This window comes from Chrysemys picta, chromosome 16 (genome assembly GCF_011386835.1).
Source record: "Chrysemys picta bellii isolate R12L10 chromosome 16, ASM1138683v2, whole genome shotgun sequence".
NCBI classification, from domain to species: Eukaryota; Metazoa; Chordata; order Testudines; family Emydidae; genus Chrysemys; species Chrysemys picta.
The window spans coordinates 26,820,014-26,843,868 of NC_088806.1; the positions used below are offsets into that span (position 1 = coordinate 26,820,014).

The following is a 23,855-nucleotide window of genomic DNA, read 5'->3' on the forward strand; positions in this document are numbered from 1 at the left end:
GGTAGCCAACACTAATGCGCAGCAAGACAGATTCACAAAGGGCTTGATTCCCTTCCTTGTTCTCTGTGTGCAAGAAATGAAAGTGCTAGTTGCAGCAAGATCTTTTCGGAGATTGTCAGCATAAAAAAATGAGTGGAAATACTGCCCAAAAATGTCAGTGAAACATTTTGTAGGGTGGGAATTAGAGACATCCCCAGTATGTACATTCCCTGTTCATCTAGAAGGGGATGTTTTTCACAGCCTCCTGTCACTTGCAAGGGAAGGCAGGTTCTATAACTTCCTCAGACTCTGTAGTGTGAATTGGTCAGCATTGTTGTGCATCGCTTTCAACACACACACACACACACACACACACTTGCTCTCTCTCTCCCCTCCCCCCCCCTTTTGGATGTGCCATTAAAAAGTAAGGCCCAGCAATGCCTGGTCAAGAAAGATCCTATGGCACGTTTTGCAGAAGTATGGGGTATTAGCCCTAAAATCTCAGTCAAATAACAAAATAAGGAAGAGGATGACACTCGAATACTACAGTAGTGGATATGGTATAAAACCTGAATCCACTAGAATTGATGTGAACTGAAAATGATAGACACACCTATAACAAAAACCTGGCTAGAAAGAAATGAAAAGGACCTGACAGAGGCTAAGATATTCTAGAGAGTTGGGTCATTTGGTTAGTGACTTATTGTGACATTCTTGGGGTGCTCAGGACTTCATTGTGTTTAACTGTGTGTCAGCTCCTTGACACCACCAGCCTATTACCTATCCAAACAATCTCCTATGGGCTATGCCAGCCCTTTACTTTTCCCTCCAGGTTAACAGTAAATGTACCTCAGTCTCCAAGCTACTTTGAAGCATTCCCCTGTCATATCCAGCTTCTTCTATACTGAACACTCAAAGAATTACCAGCTCAGCTGTTCCCAAATGGACAGTATACACACAAGGATTATATCTTTGTAGAACACACAATACTTAGATATATTTGTAGTGAAAACAAGAATAAGTTTATTAACAAAATAGAGATGCAAAGATTCAAGTGAATAGTGAGTAAGATTATTGGTGGAAAAATGGTTAAATATCAAACAAATCAGTACAAATTTTCTAGAGACTAAACAAGCTAACCTCCTGTCTAAAGCATTCTTATCTCACACACAGCCTTTTGCAGTGTTTCCAGCCAAGACTGGTTATGATCCCATTTTTCATGAATGTAAATGTGCCATCTGTTTATTTCCTAGGTGCAGGATAACAGAGTGCTTTCCTTGCCCCCCAGCTATAGTGCTGTAAACCTTTTGAAGTGCACCCCCGATAATGCTATTTTCCCTTTGCTGTTCTTCTCTTCCTGTTGAATCTCACAATCCTTCATCTGAGTTTTGTTCCTGCTGATGATTGTGAACTAGACAATACTCAGTGTACATTTCAACAGATAAATGGATAAATATCTCTGGGTGGATAGAAAACCAGTTTTCACCTCTGCTGATTAGCACCTTGGTACAAACTGTAAGAACATATTTCCAGTAATATATATATGTAAGTCCTTGCATAGTAGCAGTGCATACATTTTATGATGATCTGCATAACCAGTGTGACACCAACTTTCCTTTGACATCTTGCATGACATTTTTTGGTATACCTGAATCAGGATTTTCTTGTAACCTCCGTATCAGTTGACACTGAGAGGTTTGGGGGTCACATTTATCCAAGGGATTTTAATTCTTCGGAGCTTTGCTAGCCAGATTCTAAATGCTATAACTCTTCTGAACTCTGATGGATTTGTAAACTGAATAGGTCTGGCAAATTTCATCAGCACTAAATTCACTTAAAATGCAAAAGAAAATAAAAGTTTGTTATATTAAATGACATGTTGTTTAAGCAGATGCTGGGTAAGGAGAAGGAGCACAGAGCTAACAATGTCACAAGGGCTGCATAATTAGTTAACAGGATTGTCTAACACGTTTTTAAAATACTGAAGATTCTAAAATCTGTTGCAAGACAAATTATATGAGATGTTTAAATATTTGTACTTCATGCTTGTTCAAAAAAAAAATTTGATCAGGGCTGCATCCCTTAATGGCATTTTTCTGTCAAAATCAGCAGAATTTTATTTGCTGCAGTGTGATCTCTGGTTGTGCATCTGATTTGGGAGGGGCTGATGGTGAGTGAGTGGCACAATATCCAGTCACCTGCAGTAATTCAACAAAATGTCTTGTAAATGCTGACACTTCCTTCAAGGAAGGCGTGCTCGTAGTTTTAACATTTTTTCTTTGAACCCATTAAGAAACTCCTTGTATGTACACTCTAGAGCAATTGGAAATTATTTTACCTATAGTATGAAAATATCCAACAGCTTCAATGAAGTTTATTTTTTTTTATACTTTCTAGAAGCACAATAATTATTTTGGTCACCTCATTATTCATGAAACAAACAAAATTTTCCAAAACAGGATTTCCTTTTGTGCGTCAAAAAGCGTTTCAAAGAGCAGATGTTCTAATGGAGCTTCAAGGAAGTGAATCTTTGGCTGGCATGTGTCCAGTTTCAGGAATAGACCCCCAAGCTACTGGCAACTTACACGCTCTGCTTTTCTAGATATTTAGAGTAGTTTAAGAGGATTTGAAGTGGTTAGATGCTTATGCTGCCTTAATGACATACCTTGCTTTAAGGATTTTGAACAATCTTAAAAATTGAAAGGATTTAAGGAGTTTTCTTCTAAAAACCCAGGAAATTAAATGTTTTAAAAATGTGTTATACAATAATTAAAGCCATAAAATTGCTCATGAGAATATAGGTACATAGGTAGATGTTTGAATGTTTGATGGATCAGGGCCTTATTAACCAAGGGTCAGGAACGGCAAAAGATACAGTTCCTAGAAGAGCATTAATTCTGCTGCGTTGCACAACCTGTGTAATTTTATGACATGACATAACTATACAGGATGCAGCAGAGGCAACTATACAAGGCAGCGGAGGTAATGCAGTTGGAACCCTAACTTCTGCATTTCCTGACTGCTGGTGACGTGGAGTACAAAGCTTGCAAGTTTTACTAAAAGGCCTTTTTAAAATTTAATATTTATTGATTTTTTTGGATAATTGTTTCATTGAAAAGTTTCTCCAGCTGGGCCCAAAAGAATGAGCCTGAGTTTTTTAATTTTATCAAAATTTGTTAATTCTCAATTTTAAAAAAAACACACAACTTTGTATCTCAGTGCCATTCAGATAATGGTGCTCTGGAGTTTTCCTACATTTTATTCTTTGTAATTCTCTGTCCCTGTCTGCAGCACCTGGAAACCATCTCAGGCGTGGAGCATTTGAACCTCAGCTGAAGAGTCAATGGGTCCGGAAACAGCTGCACACCAACTTCCCAATCAGGAAAAAACAGACAGTGAGGAAAATGCAGACTCAGCATTTAGCCCATTAAAGTCAGTGTTTGACTCAAAATCCATACATATTTACTTTCTGTACTGCTAGGCCCAAAGCAGATGCTTAACAGTGACCAGAGAACAGAGTCCTCAACACCTCTGACCGGAGGTTCTGGCCATAGCTTTTAGGGGTTGTGGACAGAGGCGCTGTCCCTAGTTTGTGCAGCCGGAGGGGTTGTTGATGTAGCTCCCTGGGATATGGGCACATTTCCCCTTGTCCTAGCTCTTTCAGCAGCCACCATGCAAATCCCTGAGTCTGCAGCAGAAATGCAGCATTTTGTGTTGGCATGATTACAACCCGTATCCCCCCTATGGCAGGGGTGTGAAATTGAAGGGGGGGACTGGTGTAGGAGGTTAGTGTAGGGTGTTCGGGGAGAAAGGGGGGTGTTTTGAGAAGACTGGGAGGCTGTGTCTTGGAGTTGAGACGAGAGAGAGCCTGTGGGTTGCACAGAGGAGGTGTGGGGGGCAGTGTGTGTATAGAGGACTGAGGGGTGCAGGGGGCAGGGTTGGAGGATGTGGGGAGGAGGCATGCTGTGTAGAGGAGGTTGGGGGGAGTATGGAGTGTGAGTACTGGGCTGAGGGGTGGAGGGCAGGATGGGGTGTACAGTGTGTGGGGGCAGGGTGGAGGTTGCAGGGGTGTAAGGGAGTGGGGTGGAGGTTGTAGGGGTGGCTGGGGGTGGGGTGTACAGTGTGTTGGGGTGGAGGTTGTAGGGGTGCAAGTGGGAGGGGCGCGGGGTGTTCAGAGGGGCAGGGGGGGTATAGTGGGGCGGGGGGTGAGGGCCTGGGGGCTGCACAGCGAAGCCGAGGTAGCCCTGCCGGCTTGTGCCCGTGGCCGGGCGGGGGTCAGGCCCTCTCCCCTTGGCCGGCCCGTGGCCGGGGAGGCGGGGCCACTGGCTCCGCCCCGCTCCCTCCCTCTAGCCCAGCCCGGTCCCGGAGCGACCGCTCGGCTCAGGCGGGAGATGCGGCTCCGGGAGCGCAGCGCCCGCGGCCATGGGACTGGGGCAGGCGCTGGTGGCCGCGACCATGTGCGCCGCGGTGCTGGGCTGCGTGGGAGCGTCCCGGCTGCTGAGCGGTGAGTGGGGCCGGGGGGCGGGCGAGGGGGAAACAGGGAGCCCCGGGGGGCGGCCAAGGGGCCGCAAGGGGGAGCGGGGAGTCCCGGGGGGTGGGCGAGGGGGGAGTGGGGAGGGATACAGGGGGCGCAGGGAGCCCCGGGATACGAGCGAGAGGAGAGCAGTGAGCCCCGAGGGGTGGCGAGGCAGGAGTGGGGAGCCCCGGGAGAGGGTGAGTGGGGAGCCCCAGGGGAGGGATACAGGGGGGTGCAGGGAGCCCCGGGATACGAGCGAGAGGGGAGCAGGGAGCCCCAGGGGAGGGATACAGGGGGGTGCAGGGAGCCCCAGGGGAGGGGGCGCAGGGAGCCCCGGGATACGGGCGAGGCGGGAGCAGGGAGCCCCAGAGGAGAGGTGCGGGGGCGCAGGGACCCCAGTACTGGGGATTTTTCCAAGGAAAGTTAGCCTGTTCCGAGGCTAGGGCGCTGAGCGTGGCCCGGACTCGCTTCCCAGTGGGTGCAGGGCTGAGAGCCCAAACGTTGCCCATCGCCCTGCAGGTCTGGGGCCGAGCGGTCCAGGGCTCTGTGCCCACGCTGCTGCAACAGTGGCAGGGCTGGGGTGGGAGAGTGTAGAGCCAGCGATTTTCCTCCTTTAAGCCAAGTGGGAAGGGAAATGCCTGTGGCTACTTTGCAACTAACATCCAGAGCATGGTGTGGTCCCTGCAAGGTTCTCTGCTGCAGAGGTACAGCCAACCTGGGACAGACAGTGATTCCTACCCCTGGACACTGTTACGCATAGTGATTCTCCTCAGTTATTAGAGTGTTCCCTCCTCCAGTCTCCTGGGTATCTTGCTGCTCCCCCCTCCCCGGAGGATTTTAAATGCAGCAGACCGACTCTCCCCAGTTATATTTGTCGTCCCCAGATGAATTTTCAAAAGACTGTGGATTTTCTCATTTCTGTCTTGCAAAATCCCTTTTTGGGATAGAACATAATACATAGTCCTGCTATGAGTGCAGGGGACTGGACTAGATGACCTCTCGAGGTCCTTTCCAGTCCTATGATTCTATGACAGGAAGGTGGATAATTTTCAGACTTTCCAGAATGTGTAAGCAATAAAAATAGCATATCATCTTGGGATGGGGCCTAGTAAACTTTTGGTCTTTATTGATACGTGTCTATATTGCATTACATGTGTGTACAGGAATTGCCATACTAGATCAGAGCTGATGTTTTAGAGAAAAGTGCAAGAAACCCCACAATGGATGGGTATAGAATGACACACAGAGAGCTTGTGAGGGGAAAGGAAGAGATGCTGCAGGAATCCCTGATATGTGCAGTGAGCTCAGTGTACCGAAGTTGAGAGCTGTCTGATCTCCTCCCATGTGCTGGCCTGGAAATGGGGACAGAACACAGTGGCTGGCGTGGAGACTGGACTAGTGGCAGCCCCATGACCTGCGCGCTTTGGCCCTGTGCCTATTGATGTCAGTAGTAGGCTTTGTTGTGAAAAGTTGGGGAATTTTTATCACCTTCGTGAATAAGTTTTTTTGGGGGAAACAGGAAAACAGAGTCTCATGCTACATTGGCTAGAACTGTGCATACAATTGTTCTCTGTTGCCTAATCAATAACATACCCTACGGTGATCTCACTATTTGGACAGTTAACTTGCAGTGGCGCCTGGAAAGTGAACTACATTAAATTTTTCCTTCGCTAAAAGAAAAGGCAAGTTTGGTTGATAAGACACAGATGTTCTGCCGGTTTGTGAAAATACTTGCTTGGCATATCAAAAAGGAACCTTGTAGTTCATAACTGAAGCTCTCTCTCTGCAGCTCCGTTTTGCTTTTACCACTCTCCACAGCAGCGGACCTGGTCCTCAGGGCTGGTAGAGTATCGCTTCTTTTTCACCAGCACTGCCTGTCTGTAAAACTATTAATGGAAAATACAGGGTTTACCTAAAGACACATTTTAAATGATGCTTTTACTGCAGCCCTTGTTTTAATTTCTTTGACAAATTTTAGCAGTCACTGTAATTCCAAATATGCAAGTGAGTGGATTTAAATCTCCAAAACAGAATAGATTTAAATTCCTGTTGCACCAGTGGCCTTGGAAAAAGGTGTAGAAACACAAAAGGACAAGCGTACACCACCACACTTTTTTTTAGGAGCATTGATTTACAATGAAGAAGTTTGTAACATTCTGTCCTTAAATCATACTTATTTATGACTACATAATATCTGTTAACTGTTGTTTTTCTACTGTAGATTCACAAGTTGCTGAACTAAATGTATGTTGCATATTCTTACATGATAAATATTTATTTTCAAAGCTATTTGTTTCAACAATTTAAATATTGGGAATGTTTGGTTATAAAGCATTCCAATCCGTATTTTTTATAGTAAGTGTGTCTATTCTCTTTGATGTTCACTTTCTTTGTTTTATGCTCAAAATAAGCCAGGCTGTTACATGCATATGAGAGAGCTTGGCTCATGACTGCAAACAGTCATTGTTTACTTCTTTAGAAGTCTGGAACATTATGCTCTGGAAAGCATATCCTGATTAACTGCAGTGAGTTCCATGAAGCTATTATGCACCTCCCAAGTGGTAAATAATTTTTATTTCTGGACCTGTAAGCACATCTCGGGATCTGAGTGAGTTTCTAGCCAGTTAAATTATTACAAAAGAGCATGGTTGAATCCTAGTGCAGCATCTCTCTCTCTTACAATGTTGGACATATCCGTTGGTTCTCTGGCACAACATTCTAGTGTGGGAATCTTCTCCCCCTCTGCAAGGAATTGCTGAGGTTTCTTCATTGCAGAGAACTCTTGGTGGGGCTGTGGATCCCAGGAACTGAGAAAACAGTGCTGCAGAGGTCAGTCTGAACTAGTGTATGAAACAAGAAAAGGTAGACAGTGCTCAATAATTCCTCAGTCATATAAAAATTAGTATTTATTTCTTTTGCCTATTTGGAGTTGTTTATATAAACTGCCACACAATGCAAAATTCAACAAGTATTAACCCTATTTGCTTACTCTTTGTACTAATCATCATCAGCTAATGAATGCAGTCTCTGTAATTGGCTTATTTCTATTTCTGTAGGGCAGACAGTTTGCCGGGGTGGAACTCAGCGACCGTGCTACAAAATCATTTACTTTCATGATGCTTTGCGCAGGATCAACTTTGAAGAAGCGCACCAGACATGCAGAAGAGATGGTGGGCATTTAGTCAGTATTGAATCAGGATCAGAACAGAGACTGATTGAAAAATTGATTGAGAGTCTCTTGGCTTCAGATGGAGATTTTTGGATAGGACTTAGGAGAAAAGAGGAAGACGTGGACAATAGCACAGAATGTCAGGGCCTGTATTCATGGTCTGATGGCAGTACATCCAAATTTCGGTAGGTACCTGAAGATAAAAATGTTAGAAATCTATAGTTTTAAAGTCCTGGCTAAAATGCAGGGGCGGCTCTATGTGTTTTGCTGCCCCAAGCACGGCAGTCAGGCGGCTTTTGGTGGCACGCCTGCGGGCGGTCCGCTGGTCACGCCGATTCGGCGGCATGCCTGCGGGAGGTCCGCCGGCCCCGCAGCTTCGGCATACCCGCCACCGAATTGCCGCCAAATCTGCGGGACCGGCGGACCTCCCACAGGCACACTGCCGAAGGCAGACTGACTGCCGCCCTCACAGGGACTGGCAGGCCACCCCCCGCGGCTTGCCGCTCCAGGCACCCGCTTGCTGCGCGGGTGCCTGGAGCCACCCCTGCTAAAATGTATACAATACAGGGTAAACTGATGTTTTGAAATGAAATTCCCTAAACTTCAGGACTCCTTTTTTCCTCCTCAGTGATAGGACTTACTCTCGTTGACTGCAGCAGGAATAACTCTTATCCTTTTGAGGGAGGATGGAGCTTGAGAATTGCATTGAGTTTATCTTTGCACTACCTGATAGATCTCTTGTCTCATGGCAAGTGGAACCATAATGCTCACTGTAATTATTCCCTTATAAGATTGTGGAGAGGAGACTTCCAAGGGGTATGAGTTTTGCAGGAGATGGTTTTGATACATTAACATCTTCCAAATATGTTTGAACCAAAAATGTGTGTAGCCTCAAGTCTTGCTTAGTCCTCTTTTGATTCTGATCTTAAGTCACAGTTTTCTAGGTGAACAGCAAATCTTAAATGAAAACTCATCCTTACAAAGTTCGTATTTGCCTGAGGTAGAAATAGAGTAACATATACTCCAAATGTTGCCAGATTAATGATAGTCTTTGCAACAACATGCCAACATTGCAGTGAATTTGCTGGTTCTAATTTTGCCAAGGTTGCAGTTCCTATTGAATCTTTAATTAAAGTTATTAAAAAAAAATCAAAGCATGGATGCAATTCACTAATTATCCTGCACATTTTGCAGCATTTACTGTGATTGAACCCATCTATTTCAATCAATAGCCCAAGTGTAATTAAATACTTTGACAACACTTAAATATATATGGCAATGTCTTAATTTGAGCTCTTCTTACTAAGAGTTATGCACTGAAATAATCTGTTTCTGTAAGAGATATGCTTTGGAAGCCACAGTAAGAAAAAGGTATTGCTCTTCCTTCCCTACTTCTTATGATGAGTTTGTTTACAGAGTGGAGGAAAAGCAGATGTTGATCTTTTCCAGCAAGCAGAGAGGAGTGCATTGTATAACTCCTTTGAGATGGAAGAAGTGAGGTGAATAATGGAGAAAGATACTCACAGTTTAGGTAACATTGAAACCAGATAACAGGAAAATCAACCATTACATGCGAACACTTGTGAGGAACTACTGGTCAAGAGACAACATATAGGTCATAAGGTCTGGGCAGTGTTTGGGAGGAGCTACTAAAAGGGCAAATTCTCTGCCATCTTCTGATCTGAATTTAGACCCCAAAAAGAAAAATATGTATCACCACGTAGCATCAGGAAAACGCACTTTGAAATGTAGTCTATTAAATGCTTTGAGGAGTAGGTGATCTGATGTGCTTACTTATTCTACACTGAGTTACACACAACCTGTTACGGATGTGCTGGGAAAAATATTAGTTGCTCATGAAATCGGAAAGTGTCTTCTGGCATCATGGAAAACTTGCTTAATATGACATTTCCTTCCTCTGGAATTATCCAAGACAAGCTGGTCACCTCTGCCCCATTGCTTGAGCTTTTGCTCCCCCCACGTCTCAATGGCACAATTTAAAAGTGAAGTCTGAACCTCACTTCTGAATCTCTCAGCTTTTCTCAGTTTGGCATGCATCCTCATCACTTAGGGAAGGGAAAGCAAATCAGGATTTGAGATCACACTCTTTGGGACTCTATCAGATAGGTAGCTTAGATAACAGCCTATAACAAATCTCCAAGAAATGGTTCTCTCTTTATGTTTTAAGGACAGTTAGGGTTGTGGAACACTAATAAGATGCTCAGCCATAAGTAAGGCTGGATGAGATGCATCTGCTTTTAGTGCTGTTTGCTAGGACACTTAAGTGCAATAGCGTCATATTTTCCCCTGTGGTCCAAATACTGGGAAAGTTGGTTATGGAGGTATAGGGCCAGATTCCCTGCTGTTACAAATGGGCATAGCTCAGTTGACTTCCATTGAGGGAGCCATGCCAATTTGTACCAAAGGATCTGGCCAAAGATGCTAATGAGTAATACTATTTTAAAAGAGGAAAAAAATACATCCCACGTAAATTTACCATTTTTTATTGGATCTGAGCTTTTTCTTTGTAAAGAGACTCACAATCCAAAGAGCAAAATCGCATGCAGTATAAATGTATGTAAAAAGAAAATCTTGTAATGATTACAAGATTGGTTGGACATTTCTCTGATAGTTTCCCTTTTGAAATATTCTGGTATAGCTAGAATTATTTATAATTGATATATGACAGAGTGTTAAATAGTAAGGAAATATTTCCTGTATTCTTCTTAGAAAGGTCCGTGCATTTTCCAGTGGTAATGTTTTGCTCTTACTGGAAAAAACATCACCTGTAAGGCAGCTCCTTTCATTTTAGTACACTTCTGCCTAGAGCAAAGCAGATTTCCCTTAAGCATTTTTCATTATCTTATAAAATGGATAAATGGTTGCAGGCAATGGAGTTTGAGACCAGTGAACGTCAGTCATTTTCAACCTGAAAATAAGTAAAGTAAGTCAGAGTTCACCTCAAAGGAGATGAAGGGGGTGAGGTGGTCAACCCTCATTTAAATCCAATGGGAATTGGGTACCTAACTTCCGTAAGGTCCTTTGACAGCCCCAGTATGGAATCCCTTATTTTCCAGTCCTGTGAGTCTTCCGAATAGGAAATACTGTTTGTAAGGTGCACAAAAGACTTAGAAATTAGGTTGAGATCAAACTTCTTTTCATTTTTCTGTAAATGGGATTCAGACCACTTTTTTTTTTTTTACTATTTACATTTATTGTCAAGAGTTTCTCCATGAGACCCCCATCTTGTGAAAATCGGAAAAAACAAAAATGTGAAAATAAACTACTGATAACTGAATTAGTGGGAGCACCGTGTGCATCTAGCTGATGAGAGGATACAAGTTGAATTGTGTTCAGCATTAGTTCTGTTGTCACTGATGTTTGGAATCCTGTGCTATATTCCAAGTCTGAGCTTCTGCAATATCAGGGGAAATGCATCACCTGATGTGGTGTTTGGTTTATTTTTCTAGGAATTGGTATACAGATGAGCCTTCCTGCGGGAGTGAGATCTGCGTTGTGATGTACCACCAGCCCTCTGCCCCGGCAGGTGTCGGAGGTTCCTATATGTTTCAGTGGAATGATGACAGATGCAACATGAAAAATAACTTCATTTGCAAATATTCTCTTGGTAATGAGTTACTCTGTATCATGTAAAAATGATTGTACTCTAATCCACAGGGGGGTGTATTACTAGTCAGGTGTCACACGTCTGTCTAGTTAGAGGCAAACCATGTATCACCTGTGCTGGGAAACAATTGGTAGAAGGCAGACATGCATTTAAATGGATAAAAGTCCTGTGAACAGATGGGACACTTCCCAGTCCTCAGAGGGTATTTAGGCTCCTAATTTCCATTGAACACAATGGAAGTTAGGAACCTAATACCTTTGAGGATCTGGGCTGCTGTACTGAATGTCCCTGGCTAGGTACTTTGCAAAATGTATGAACCGACTGGCTTGGAAGCTCTCCTTTTTAAAAAGTCTTTTTAAAAAGTTCAGAATCTGAAATGGGTCCTAAAGGGGAGAGGGAGGATGCTGTTGTGAGGGCGAATGCCAGCTTCTCTCACTATATTTATTTGACATGGTCAAATGCATAAGGAAATTTAGTATGTGCTTCTTTCTTTTAGAAAAACCAACTGCTGCCCCAGAAGAGAACTCCCAAGTGGGTGAGTTACAGACAAGTGTTTGATTTGCTGATATGGTAATTTTTGGTAAAAATATTCATAGAGGATCTTTACATTTACCTGAAGTAATTAAAATTGACCAAAGAAGTTGCCCCTCAGTTAGCATTCCCTTCTGTTTATCTCAAACCCAAGGTCCAGCAACCAGGTCTGACGTGGTGTTGCTGCCCAATCTGGAGTCCACCGCTATGTTATGGAGCTCTGAGCAAAAGAGAATGAGATCAAAACACACTGTGTATCTGGCAGTGTCCTAAATCCCTTATTTTTGTCTCGTTTTTAATTACTCTCTGGAGTTCATTCAGTGTTTAACCCGTATCTATTAATATTAACCAGTCACTTTTCCCCCCCCAGATGTTGTCACAGGGTCCTGGAAGCCAACGTTCCCAGAAGAACGCATTAAGGAAGATGCCAATGAAACCCTTAAAGAACCCAAAGGTACAGAGCACATACAACAGCTAGCCATTACCCTCTGCAGCTATGCAGACCTGCTGCTTCCACTGGCCTCAGTATGGTTGCAGTTGCTCAGCACCTCTGAATATTGAGCCTCTCATGGTATGCGTACACAGCAAAAGCATGCACAAACCAGCCGGCTTGAGCTAGCTTGAATCCAGCTAGCGTGGGTAACAGTAGCAGTGCAGACAGCACTGAGTGAGCTTCAGCGGAGGTCATACAAGCCCCTCATGGACCCTGGGTACGTACTTGGCTCTGAAGCCCATGCTGTGCTGTCTTCACTGCTATTGTTACTTGCAATAGCTGCATTCAAGCCTGCTCGGGTAGGCACAGCTCTTGCTGTGTAGACAAATCTTGTTCTCTGTGACTGTCTATGAATTTAGAAGCCTAAATGTAGGTACTCATGTTGGATAGTTTTGCTTTGAATCTTTACAATTACAAAACTAAATTGGTTGTTTTGGCTATCAAATGATCAGATGTGAAAACACTACCTCGAATTAATGGTCTTGCATTTCAGTGATGCACATTTGAAATGTCAAAGACATTAACTTGTTGTTACCACACTGACTTTTTTCCTTGTATAGATAAAGGGACTTGCATAGTCCCCATGCCTTTATCTGTGTGAGGAAAGAAATCTAATGAAGATAGGGAGGAAGAAATGTACCACTCAGTCATTAAATAATTCCCACTTAAAATCCTTATGATGGTTGTTTATAAGACTTTCAAAAGACAACACATCTCATTAGCTTTTTCCATTATTACTTTCACATGAATAGATTGAGAAAATGTCAAATAAACGTTAGGAAAGTTACATTTTTTTGTTTAGATCCTGCCATTTCTTATATTTTGTCAGACAGATCCTACTGAAATGCAGATTATCCCACATCCTCGTCCTGAGGGATTTATTATACTGGCCATGATTGGAGATTGGTCCTTCTAGTCCAGTATCCACTAGTTTGATCCAGTCAGGGAATTCCTATATTCCACCATCCATGGAGGATGGGAAAATTAGGGTTACTATATATAGAGCCCCAAACTAGGAGACTCAAGAACACAGTTTGGTCTGATCTGCTGAGCTAGGCTAGAGGATTATTCTGTACTTGACGTGTTGGCATTGAGAGTGGGGTAGCTGCTAATACATTACAAATAGGACTGAAGGAAACCTTTTATTATTATTATTATTTGGCAGTACTACCTTTCACAGGAATAATTTGTGCATGCAAAATAAATTTTAAAATGGATAACAGTTGGAATTTCATATTTTTCTCCCCCAGAACCTGTTTTGAGTCTTGTCTACATCTTAATTCCCAGCATCCCTCTGCTCCTTCTCCTGGTGGTCGTTACAGCCATCTTCTGTTTTTGGCTTTTTGCAAAGAGGCAAGTGGCATGATTGTGCAAAGAGGGAACCTTTGTATCTCATCACGCTGAAGAACCCTTTAGCTCCAGGATTAATTAGTTTCAGAATTTTCAACTGAACCCCATAAAATGCACTAGAGAGAATTTGAGTATATATGTCCTGTCTAGTACATTTCTAAAAAGCAGTATGTGCATGTTGAAGGTGACAGACTTTGTGTAGAGTAAGTTCTTTAATAAACCATGTTATGCTATTTTATTAATTGTGTGACATACAATAATTGTGGAATAGCATAAAATAAGGTGATTGATTTGAAGTGTTAGATTTATTAAAAGGGAAAAGAAGATGTAATGCAAAACTGACTGATTGGGAACTCCCCTCCATAAATACCAAATAGTGTTGGCTCAAGTTTTCTAACGTTTTGTCCTTCTAACCTTTTGTTTTCCCGGCTCTCCTCCTCACTTTCCTATACATGCAAACAATCTAACTCTACTATCAGCATTGCTTACCTTTAAATCACGATTAGGACTGTGTTTAAATTAAAACTTTTTTAGAAACTAGTTTCAGGACTCCAAAAAAGACCCCTACTGTTGTCTCAGCTGCATTCTTGAATGAGATGAGAACAGCTACTCTAGTATTGAAGTAATAACTGGCGACACAAGAGGCCTAATGTATGTAATAGTATAACTTGTACTGTAGTTGTATTGACTCAGCCCCTGCCCTCCAAGAGTTGATGCCAAGCTATTCTTTGTTTAGAAGCAGGGGTCTTTAGTTCACTAGTTTGAATGTAGGGCCAAGTTGGTAGTGAATTAAAGTTACCATCTGTGTGTTTGTTTGGCCTATGTAAAATGACATCTTCCTAGTGGACAGGTGAGATCACATGACCAAAAACAGTATAATTAGTACTCATGTTGGCACTTTCAGCAGATGCTAAGGAGTGAATGAACCATGGAGACCAAACTTCCTTTTTAGCCCCAGAGATGATCCTTGCAAGTCAGGGTAGATGGAAGTTGTCAAGATGCAAGTGTGGGCAAAACGTGCAGTAACACTGCCGATGGTGCAGCTGGAACTCACCAGCAATAAAGTCAATTCACCCCAAAAGACCCTGTTTCAAATATTTGTCACTTGACACAGTGAAAAGATATTGGCTTTGGAGCAAAAGCAGAAGGGAGGAGGAGGAGGAGAGTGCTTGCCAAACACTAACTGGGAGATTGTTCCAAGTGTAAGGGTGGCATGATAGAAGGAGCAAAGTCGGGAGCGGGAAAGGGAGACAGAGGAGGGAGCAGTAGTTTGTATAGCTCCTATTATTCATGGCTCTTAAATGGCTCTATAAACATGAATGAAGCTGCTGTTATACAAGTCTGAGATCGTTTAAACACTCTGGAGGAGGAGTATGTGGCATTCAGGCCCATTGCCAGATCAGACCACTAGAGACTTCCTACATTTTTTGTTTGTTTGTTTGTTCTGGAGGAATGAGAGGATGAATAATTACAGCACAAACACTTCAGCACCCTGGCCAGCACCCAGTTGCTGTAATACCTATGGGCACCAGATGGGTTAATATGGGCAGCAGTCCTCCTGCCTGTTGGTAGGACAGGTGTGGATCCAGAATAGGATACCATTTTGTGAGGGCTGGAAGCTGATTCCTCAGAGATCTCGTTCTCTGTTGCTCCCTGAATTTGAAGTCCGGATTAGTATATCGCACAAGCGTAGTACAATAGTGAAATGGTATGGCATGACAACGCCAGTAATGTTGTTGCATTCACGTGTCCAACTAATAATAAAGTACATAGTTCTGAATCTAGGCTATTAATGGCCGTTTTCCAGAAATGCTGTCATTAGGCTTCTTGTTAGAGAGATGCAATGTCGGACTGTGCTTATGAAAAAGAACAGACAAGAAATTCAGTGTCTCCTCTTCCTCACTTAAGGAAACGAGAGCACATGGAGGCGAGTCCAAAGGAACAAGATGCCTGGATCTCCCCCCACAGGAAGAACAGTCCCAATTTGGAGATTTACAATGTAATTAAAAAACAAATGGAGGCAGATCTGGCTGGGACCAGGCCAGATATTAAGAATTCTTCCTTCCGCACCCCTTCCGGAGACCACACGTCTGACAACTTCTCCGGAGATTACGACAACGTGGCTGTGAATGCTACAGAGAGCGGTTTTGTGACATTGGCTAGTACTGAAAGTGGCTTTGTGACCAATGAGATCTATGAGCTGTGCAATGATCGGATGGGACAAAGCAAGGAGTCGGCCTGGGTGGAAAACGAAATCTATGGATATTAAGGAAACTGGAATCACTTGGATGTGGGTGACATAGCAAATAAAAACACGAGTAGTCTCCCACACATCATATTTAACGGTAACACAAAAATTATGTGTGTGGCAGTGCATAGTGGTTTCAGATCACCTCTGTGCTCATTCATTTTTTTTTTTAAAGGCTATGTTATTTGAAAAGTTGAACACAACAGAATTTATTTAGTTTGCCTTGCTTCAAACCCCTGTTCAATACTGGGAATGATCTGTCTTGGTCTTGGTTCTTTTTTTCTGTTGGAACTACAATATTTTCTGAGCTCCGGACATGAAAATATTTCTATATCTTTGCAACTAAAAATCAGTCCAAGTTCCAAATTCTTTCGTTTTGTTAACGGACCTCATCCACATGGATGTTTTTAAGTCGTACGCAGGCCATCCTTGCTTTCTCCTAGCTGCACTGGAGAATGGTGACAGGTTGGTCATTTGTTTCCATCTCAAACCATGTTTTAGTTACATAGATTCCCTCACCAACTGGTTTGTAGTGTTGCCAGTCAGGCGCTTCATTAGGGATTGGCAGTGTAGCCCATGGTCCTTTCCCTCCTTCCTAGTCCCGCTAGCCATGCAGGGTTTCTCAGAGACTTTAAATGATCTCATTAAATGATCTCCTCTATTTATTTAATAATTTTTATTAAAAGAACCAAATAGACAAACGATTTCAAAAATCTCAGCAGATGTGTGGGTGTTGTATGACTGATCATTTTGCCTCACTTATTCTCCTGGCAAGAGAATGGCAAAGCAGTGACACACGCAGCACCTTCTCAGTGGTGTGTAGGAGGGAAAGGGCTATTGCAAAGTATTTTTAAATAGCCTCAGAAGTTGCTGCAATCTGATGGGCTTCTATGTTGGTTTTGCTCTCCAGAGTTATGCTAATATGCCTCAGTGACAAGTTAAATATTGGTTACTTTATTATAGAGTAAATAGCCAGTTACTGACTGATGGATTGTAGATTTCCCCCCCCCCCCCCATGCTCGTGAGCTGTACTGGATGCTATGAAGATTGATAAAATGGCTCCTCTGACCGCAGACTGATGACATGTTGCTAATCTCAGCACGGATGGGATTACTAAAAAAGGTGAGTGAATGTTACTGGATTAAAAATATCATTTTGCAGTGTCAAGTAACATATCACTATCATCAGTTACAATAAAAGCTCTGTTGACTCATTGCCCCAGGGACGTCAGCTACCCCAACACCTGATTAGAAGTAATGTCAGGATAAGGTAGTGCATAGATCATGGATTTGCCTCTCAGTTGAGAGGGAATGATGTTGGTCTACTTTTTTAAAACTTCGTTTTTGAGACGCTCTTCATGAAACCACATTGGACGCTGCTTGTTTCCCTGCATTTTTTTGAAGGGGGTTGGACGAATTGTAGCTTCTGTACCTTAATTTGGTGCCTTAAGATTTCCCAGCCTTTTTCTGCACTGTGAATTTTAATACTTCCTCTCATCACACCTTAGTTAATGGATTTCTGAATTCCTCCAAATCTGCTTTGTACTGGTTGTATTCCCTTTCCTTTCCCTTTCTATACTGATTATTAGTACGAAGTTTCCCTACTCTCACATCTTCAATCATACGCTGACCTCATGTTGAAGTTGTTCCACCAACATCTCTCTTCTGGTTAGACTATCTACTGATTCTGAATTTGTCCTCTGCCTCCTACCTAGACACAGGGCCAGCCCCAGGGTTTTTGCTGCCCCAAGCCGCGGGAAAAAAAAGAAGTCGCGATCGGCGGCAGCTCAGCCGCGCTACTTTCTTCTTCGGTGGCAATTCGGCGGCAGGTCCTTCACTCCGAGAGGGTCCGAGGGACCTGCTGCCGAAGAGCCGGACGTGCCGCCACTTCCCCTTGGCCGCCCTAAGCAACTGCTTGCTAAGCTGGTGCCTGGAGCTGGCCCTGCCTAGACATAGTGAAGGATCAGTCGTCACAATTTTATGATCTTTGACTTTAATTTAGAGTATAAACTTAACATTTAATATCCACAAGTAGCCATTTGGTCCAATAGAATTTCATGTGGTCAAGAAAAGAGGGCTGCAGCTATGACATGGCCACTTTCATTTTAAAGTTATCTGTATGTATGGCATCTATTATTTTATTAGATGCTCTCATGGCTTGTGACACTGAGACAATCCAGTCTTTCCACCTCCATCTGTCTAATGGCATGTTTCTTGCTCCATTGTAGTCTGGCTCCATGACAGTGGCATCTTTCTGCATGATTTTCTTATGTCATTTGTTGTCCATCTCTTTTCTGTCTTCCACCAAGTGGTATCCAATCAAGGGTTGGCTAGGAATACAGTTTTTTGACATCCGTACATGTCCAAACCGCTTCAGCCTTCTTTCTCAAATCATTGTCTCTACAGTCTGCTGGTCAGTCCTTTGTAACACATCCGTGTTGGTTAGTTTATCCCCCTAGCGGATTCCAAAAATTCTTCGCGGGCATTTCTGATGCTATGCATTAAGTTTTCTGTTATGAGTTTCTAGCATCTGCCAAGTTTTAGAAGCATATAACAATGTGGGTATCACAATGGCATTGCATAGCTTTCTATTGGTTCTTGTGGGAATCTCCTTTTTTTCCCCAGATGTTTGCCAGCCTCGAAAAGCTTCATTTGCGTTTCTAGTTCTTGCTTCCAACTCCTTATGGAATAGACCATCAGTACTAGTTGTGCTTCCAAGATGTAAAGACTCATTAATGATGCCATATTCTTCACTATCAATCACTCACTTATGCATCCTCATTGCTCACTCCTCTTTCAGTGGTAATGACTTCCGTTTTCTTTTGGCTGATTCTTAATTCTGCTTTGGCAGCCTCACGTTTGACATTGGTAGTAGTCTTTTTCATAGCCCCTTCATTTGTGTCCAGCAGAACAATGTCATATGGAAAGTTGAGCTGTTGCAAATTTTCCTCTATTCCATATAATTCCTATATTATGTCTTCCTTTTTTTCTTTTCACATTGCGTAATCTATCAAATGCAGAAGAGGACAGGCGATAAGATGTATCTCTGTCACACCCCAGTGGTGGTATCAAACCAGTTCGTCTCTTCACCTCCTGTCCTTCCTGAACCTTCATATACAGCATCTTAGCCGGTCATACTATCTAGGAGGCTCATATTGTCACAAGATCTTCCACAGTGACTCTGAAGGCAGTGAAAGGTTTGGTGAAATTGATTATGTTTAAGACTAATCTTCTCTGGTAAGCAAGCCCTTTCTTAATCCTTCATCTCAAAGTAAAGATGTGGTCTAAAGCCTTTGTGGTCTTTTTGGTCTAAAGCCTGCGTGCTTAGCATGCCGTTTTTCATCTGTGACCAGTTTGATTCCATTCAGTAGTACACTAGACAACACTCTTCTGTGTACTTAAAGCGGTATTATTCCTCACCAGTTGTTGGTTTCCTGCTTTGGTAATTTACAGATCACATCTTTCTTCCACTTCTCTGGGCAGAATTCCTTCTCCTAAATTATTTGTAAAAGTTTATGTATTTCATGTAGTACCACTTCCTCCCCACTTGAAGCATGTCAGCAGTGATCTTATCTTGACCAGGAGTTTTGCCGTTTTTAAGCTGCTTAATTGCTTCCTCTGTTTCTGCTTCTGAAATTTCTAGCAGAGAGAGATTTAATTCTTCACTTTCTTCTACACATGCATTGATTGGAGTGATTGGCTGGGGTTGGTTGAGTATTTCATTCAAATGTTCTCGCCATCATTCCATTTGTTTTGCTTCCGTTGTTAACAATCTTCCATCTTTGGCTCTTATGAACCATTGTGACTCTGGAACCAGGATGATCACTGCTTGCACACCTGGAATGGTTTCTAAGTGGCCTCTCACAGATGCTTCTCTCGCTTTTTTTTGTCAAGCCATTCTCTTACCTTTCCAATACAATTTTCTTTACTTCTTTATCTTTCTCTACAGATCCCCATTCTGCATGTGTTTTTTTTGTCATGTCATCTGTCCTTGCCTCTTTTTTTTAAGCCTTTACTTTTTTCAGTCAATTTTCAAGTGAGTGGCTGTATCTGCTCTTCTTTCCTCGATTGATCCTCTTGGTCCAAGTGAAGTTATGGCAGTTTCCCAGCATACATCTCTGAAACAAGGCCATTGTTCCTCTTTATCATCATTCATTACTCACCATTGTTGGAATCTGTTGGAGAGCTGGATTTAAAGTCTCTCCTGATTCCCAGATCAGACAGGTATCAGAGGGGTAGCCGTTTTAGTCTGAATCTGTAAAAAGCAACTGAGAGTCCTGTGGCACCTTTAAGACTAACAGAAGTATTGGGAGCATAAGCTTTCGTGGGTAAGAACCTCACTTCTTCAGATGCTTATGCTCCCAATACTTCTGTTAGTCTTAAAGGTGCCACAGGACCCTCTGTTCCAGATCAGACAGTTTCTTCACATCAAATTCCATTTCTTTTCTTCTTAGCCTGTCTTTTTAGCTTTATTCTGTTCCGGTGACAAGATAGTAGTTGCTTCCTATATCAGCGCTTGTTTTGTGTATCCAGCAGCAGTGTGTTTCAGTTGCTTCTCAGTAATTCATTCATTTGACTTCCATGTTAGTTTGTGTTTCCTGCGATGAGGGAAAAGTGAACCCCAGGTGCACAGGTTATACATATTACACAGCTAAGTAAATCTTTCACCGTTGTCCATCTGCCCCTCAGTGACGTATTTGCACATGCAATACTTGTATCCCAAGTTGTCATTACCCACTTGGGCATTGGTATCATCCATAACCAGAATGACAGCATAAGCATGGACCTAGTTGAGTACCTTTTGCAACTTAGTGTAGAATGCATCTTTTACATGTTCATTGGTAGGTGATCAATGATAGTTCCTCCCATCAGAGATTGAAGACTGGATTCTCATTTTCGCTGAAGCCCACTTACACAACCATGGCTGTATAAAGGAGCCTTAAAGTGGACATAAGTTACAGTTACGCTCATTTTAATGCTCCGTTACTTGGCTGTATTGTAACTGAGAATCTGACCCAAGACCTCTTTCTAGTTATGCTAATGTTGCATGTTGGTATATAACTAAATATGAACTCAGGTGAAACCAGAATTAGCCAGTCTGATACTGAAAGCTGGGAGCATGTGAGTGAGGTGAAACAATGCCTATTACGTATGGGAACAAATTCACTGTTTGTTTGAATCCTGGGTTGGTGGGAGAGGTGTTTCCACACTCAGTTTCTTATCCTTATTGCTGTCTGTTTCTCTTTATTTGTAGCAAATTTAATAGAGTTTCTAAGCAGCTAGGAGAAGTGCAGAGTACACCCAAGCCATGGAGATGGTATGAAGGAAGCTGCCAAACATCTATGCAAGTGACCCTCCGCTGGAGTTTGTATCTAAATCCCCAATAACCCACAAGTATTTAGATTGGAGCAACAGTGTGATTGTAAGGGATGTGCCGGCAGCTCTGTGGTTGAATTAAGTTCCTGCTTTATCGACTAGTGAATGCATTAAGATTACAATTAATTTTTGAGCTGTTGATACACAAGTATGAGGCTTTTGTTACCATGTGAATTCTAGGACATGGGCTGTGAGATGAACTGAATCTATCTTAGTTAAGCCTTTTGAAGCACAATACAAGATTTAAGACAGCCCTCCGATCAAAGATTCAGGATTATATATTGGAAATGAAGGTGAGCATTGGTCTGGGCATCTTTCTTGCCCCTTCTCTCCAGTATTTTATCCCATTTAGTCTCTTTTCTACCTGAGAGGATAATGTCAGATATCGCAGACAATGTGGAAAGGAGACTGAAATAAGTGTGTGACTGGCAATTTCTTTATACTGTACTTGTCTGGCTCCTGATTGCATGGAGAGGTGCCCAGAGTTGCCTTGAGCCACCTGAAATGAGCTTGAACACCACAAAACTTTCCTAGAAAAGACCAAAACCAAGATGGACAACGTGCAAACTCTGTGGATCTGCCAATGGCCATGTATTCTTTGAGAACTGGATGCCTGTGACTTTGTACTTTAATACTGCCAAAGAGCCCCTTGTCACGCATTGAAAAGGCATTTGAGGGATTGTGATGAGGAAGCTATGAATCAAAAAGTGACCAAGGAAGTACTCTCATTTCCTATGTATCCGACAACTGACACAGTTAAATCTGACTTACTCCATAATGGCAACAAGCTAGTTTCAGTCCTGATGCAAGTTCTGCTGCACAAGCGTGAGCTGTGTGGCTCGAAGCTTGTGTCACTCACCAACAGGTGTTGTCCCAATAAAAGATATTACCTCACCCACCTATGGTAAACCAAGAGAGAGGCATTTCCCAAACACAAGCTAATTTATCCCAGCGAAGCTGTACCATGCTAACCTATCCAATACAGCAAGCCTAGCTGTATCTGTTCTGGGATGCTGACAAGCTCTTGAGCGAGATGTGGCGGGGAGGAGTGGAATCAGAATCTGAACTCAGGAGAGAGCAGCACTGATGACTTGGGGTTTACTATTATCTTGATGATCAATAGAGCTTTCTAATGCCTGTGTTTTGCTTGTTTGTATGCAGTCCTTTGAATGTTTGGATTATGGTAATCACGGCTTTGTGTGCTCTATGGGAAGCTTGATATAAATCATGTGGCAAGGTTCCTGCACTGTCCAGTGCAGCAGACTGGAGCTCCGGTGTCCGCTTCAGATAAGTGTAAAAATGGAGATTCATATTTAACTAGGTACAAAAATGAATACACTTATGGCAGGTTTCCCTTAGCTTTTGAATATTAAATGCCATTTATTTTATGCTGGCCTTACATTTCATGCTCTGTATGATGCAGAATGTGTGGTGGGGTTTTTGGTTTTGGTTTTAAATGCCTAGCTAATCTTTTTGAGCTGGCAGGGGGAAGCTGGAGGTTATTGCGGCTGCATAGGCATTTAGGAAGGTGTGGGAGGAAGCTTGGGTTTGTGAGATAAGCACACTAACTGGATGCAAAAATGAGGATCATCTGTGAAATATATTAATGTTGACACTGAAATTTGCATCATTAACATATAAGGTTAATACCCCATTGAAATGAATTGAGGGACAGTTCACGCCTAAGCTTTTGCTTCAGGCTGTCCGCAAACTCAGGCAGATAACCTTGCATTGATTTGCATTTGGTTCACATTTGGAAAGTTTTGGACACCACCCTCAGAGCTTGAGACATTCTTTTTAAGTGTACGCTTGGGTTGTGGCTCACAATTTTGCAGCAAGGGGTAGATTTTGAGGTAAATTCTGTGGCGGTGGAAGGAGGAAATGTGGTCTTGACAAACAGCAATGTGTCTTCTAGAACCTGTTTACAGAATTCTTGTACCCGTTTCGTCCTGCTAATAACACTTCTGCTGTGAATATGTTCATTGGGTTGGATTCTGAAATGTATAGCAGCTTGCTGGGAACTATTATGTCCATTCTTGTCCAAGTTTATCCAGAGCTGGCTGCACCAGTCTGGGATTAGACAGTTGTGATCTATCTGTTCCTGCATGCTCTGATGTCCCGTCATGGAAGGTTAACATGCTTGTTTTTATGTTCTCATGTTGAATGTGTCCAGTTCCTGAGAGATCCCACAGCATTTTGTATTGTCTACACTTACACTAATTCCGGTCTGATTCTGGAGTTGCTCTCAAACAGGGCTTGTTTCCTAAAACTGGGATTTTGCCTGAACATATCTCACTGGTCTGAAAATGAACTGGGAGTGTTGAATAGCAGAGTGCCGGATACTTGGTGTCTATTTTAAAGGAGAGGAAGGCTGGTCCAGTGTTTAGGACACTATCCTGGGACACCTGGGTTCAGTTCTGTACTCTGCCACAGTCTGACCATGGGCATGTTACTCAGCTTCTCTTTCGCTCCATTCCCCATCTGTATAATGGGGATAATAGCACTGCCCTACCTCACAGGGGTGTTGTGAGGATAAATACATTAAAGATGATGAGCTGCTCAGAAA

At 42.7% G+C, this 23,855-nt stretch overlaps 1 protein-coding gene across 5 annotated transcripts; it reads left to right on the forward strand.

Annotated features, from left to right (window-relative positions):
- Positions 1-4,279: 4,279 nt before the first annotated feature.
- LAYN (layilin) lies at positions 4,280-23,855 on the forward strand. Of its 5 annotated transcripts, none has more exons than XM_024109061.3 (9): positions 4,280-4,483; positions 7,552-7,849; positions 11,135-11,292; positions 11,789-11,827; positions 12,194-12,277; positions 13,567-13,669; positions 15,575-16,011; positions 16,878-17,036; positions 21,168-23,855. In XM_024109061.3, the coding sequence occupies exons 1-7, from the start codon at positions 4,402-4,404 to the stop codon at positions 15,933-15,935; spliced, it is 1,125 nt and encodes a 374-aa protein (XP_023964829.2). In that variant the 5' UTR covers positions 4,280-4,401; the 3' UTR covers positions 15,936-16,011; positions 16,878-17,036; positions 21,168-23,855. The 5 variants fall into 5 exon arrangements, with proteins under 5 accessions (XP_023964829.2, XP_023964830.2, XP_065426429.1 ...); XM_065570357.1 differs by having other exon boundaries at positions 4,285-4,483; positions 15,575-16,379; XM_024109062.3 differs by lacking the exon at positions 16,878-17,036.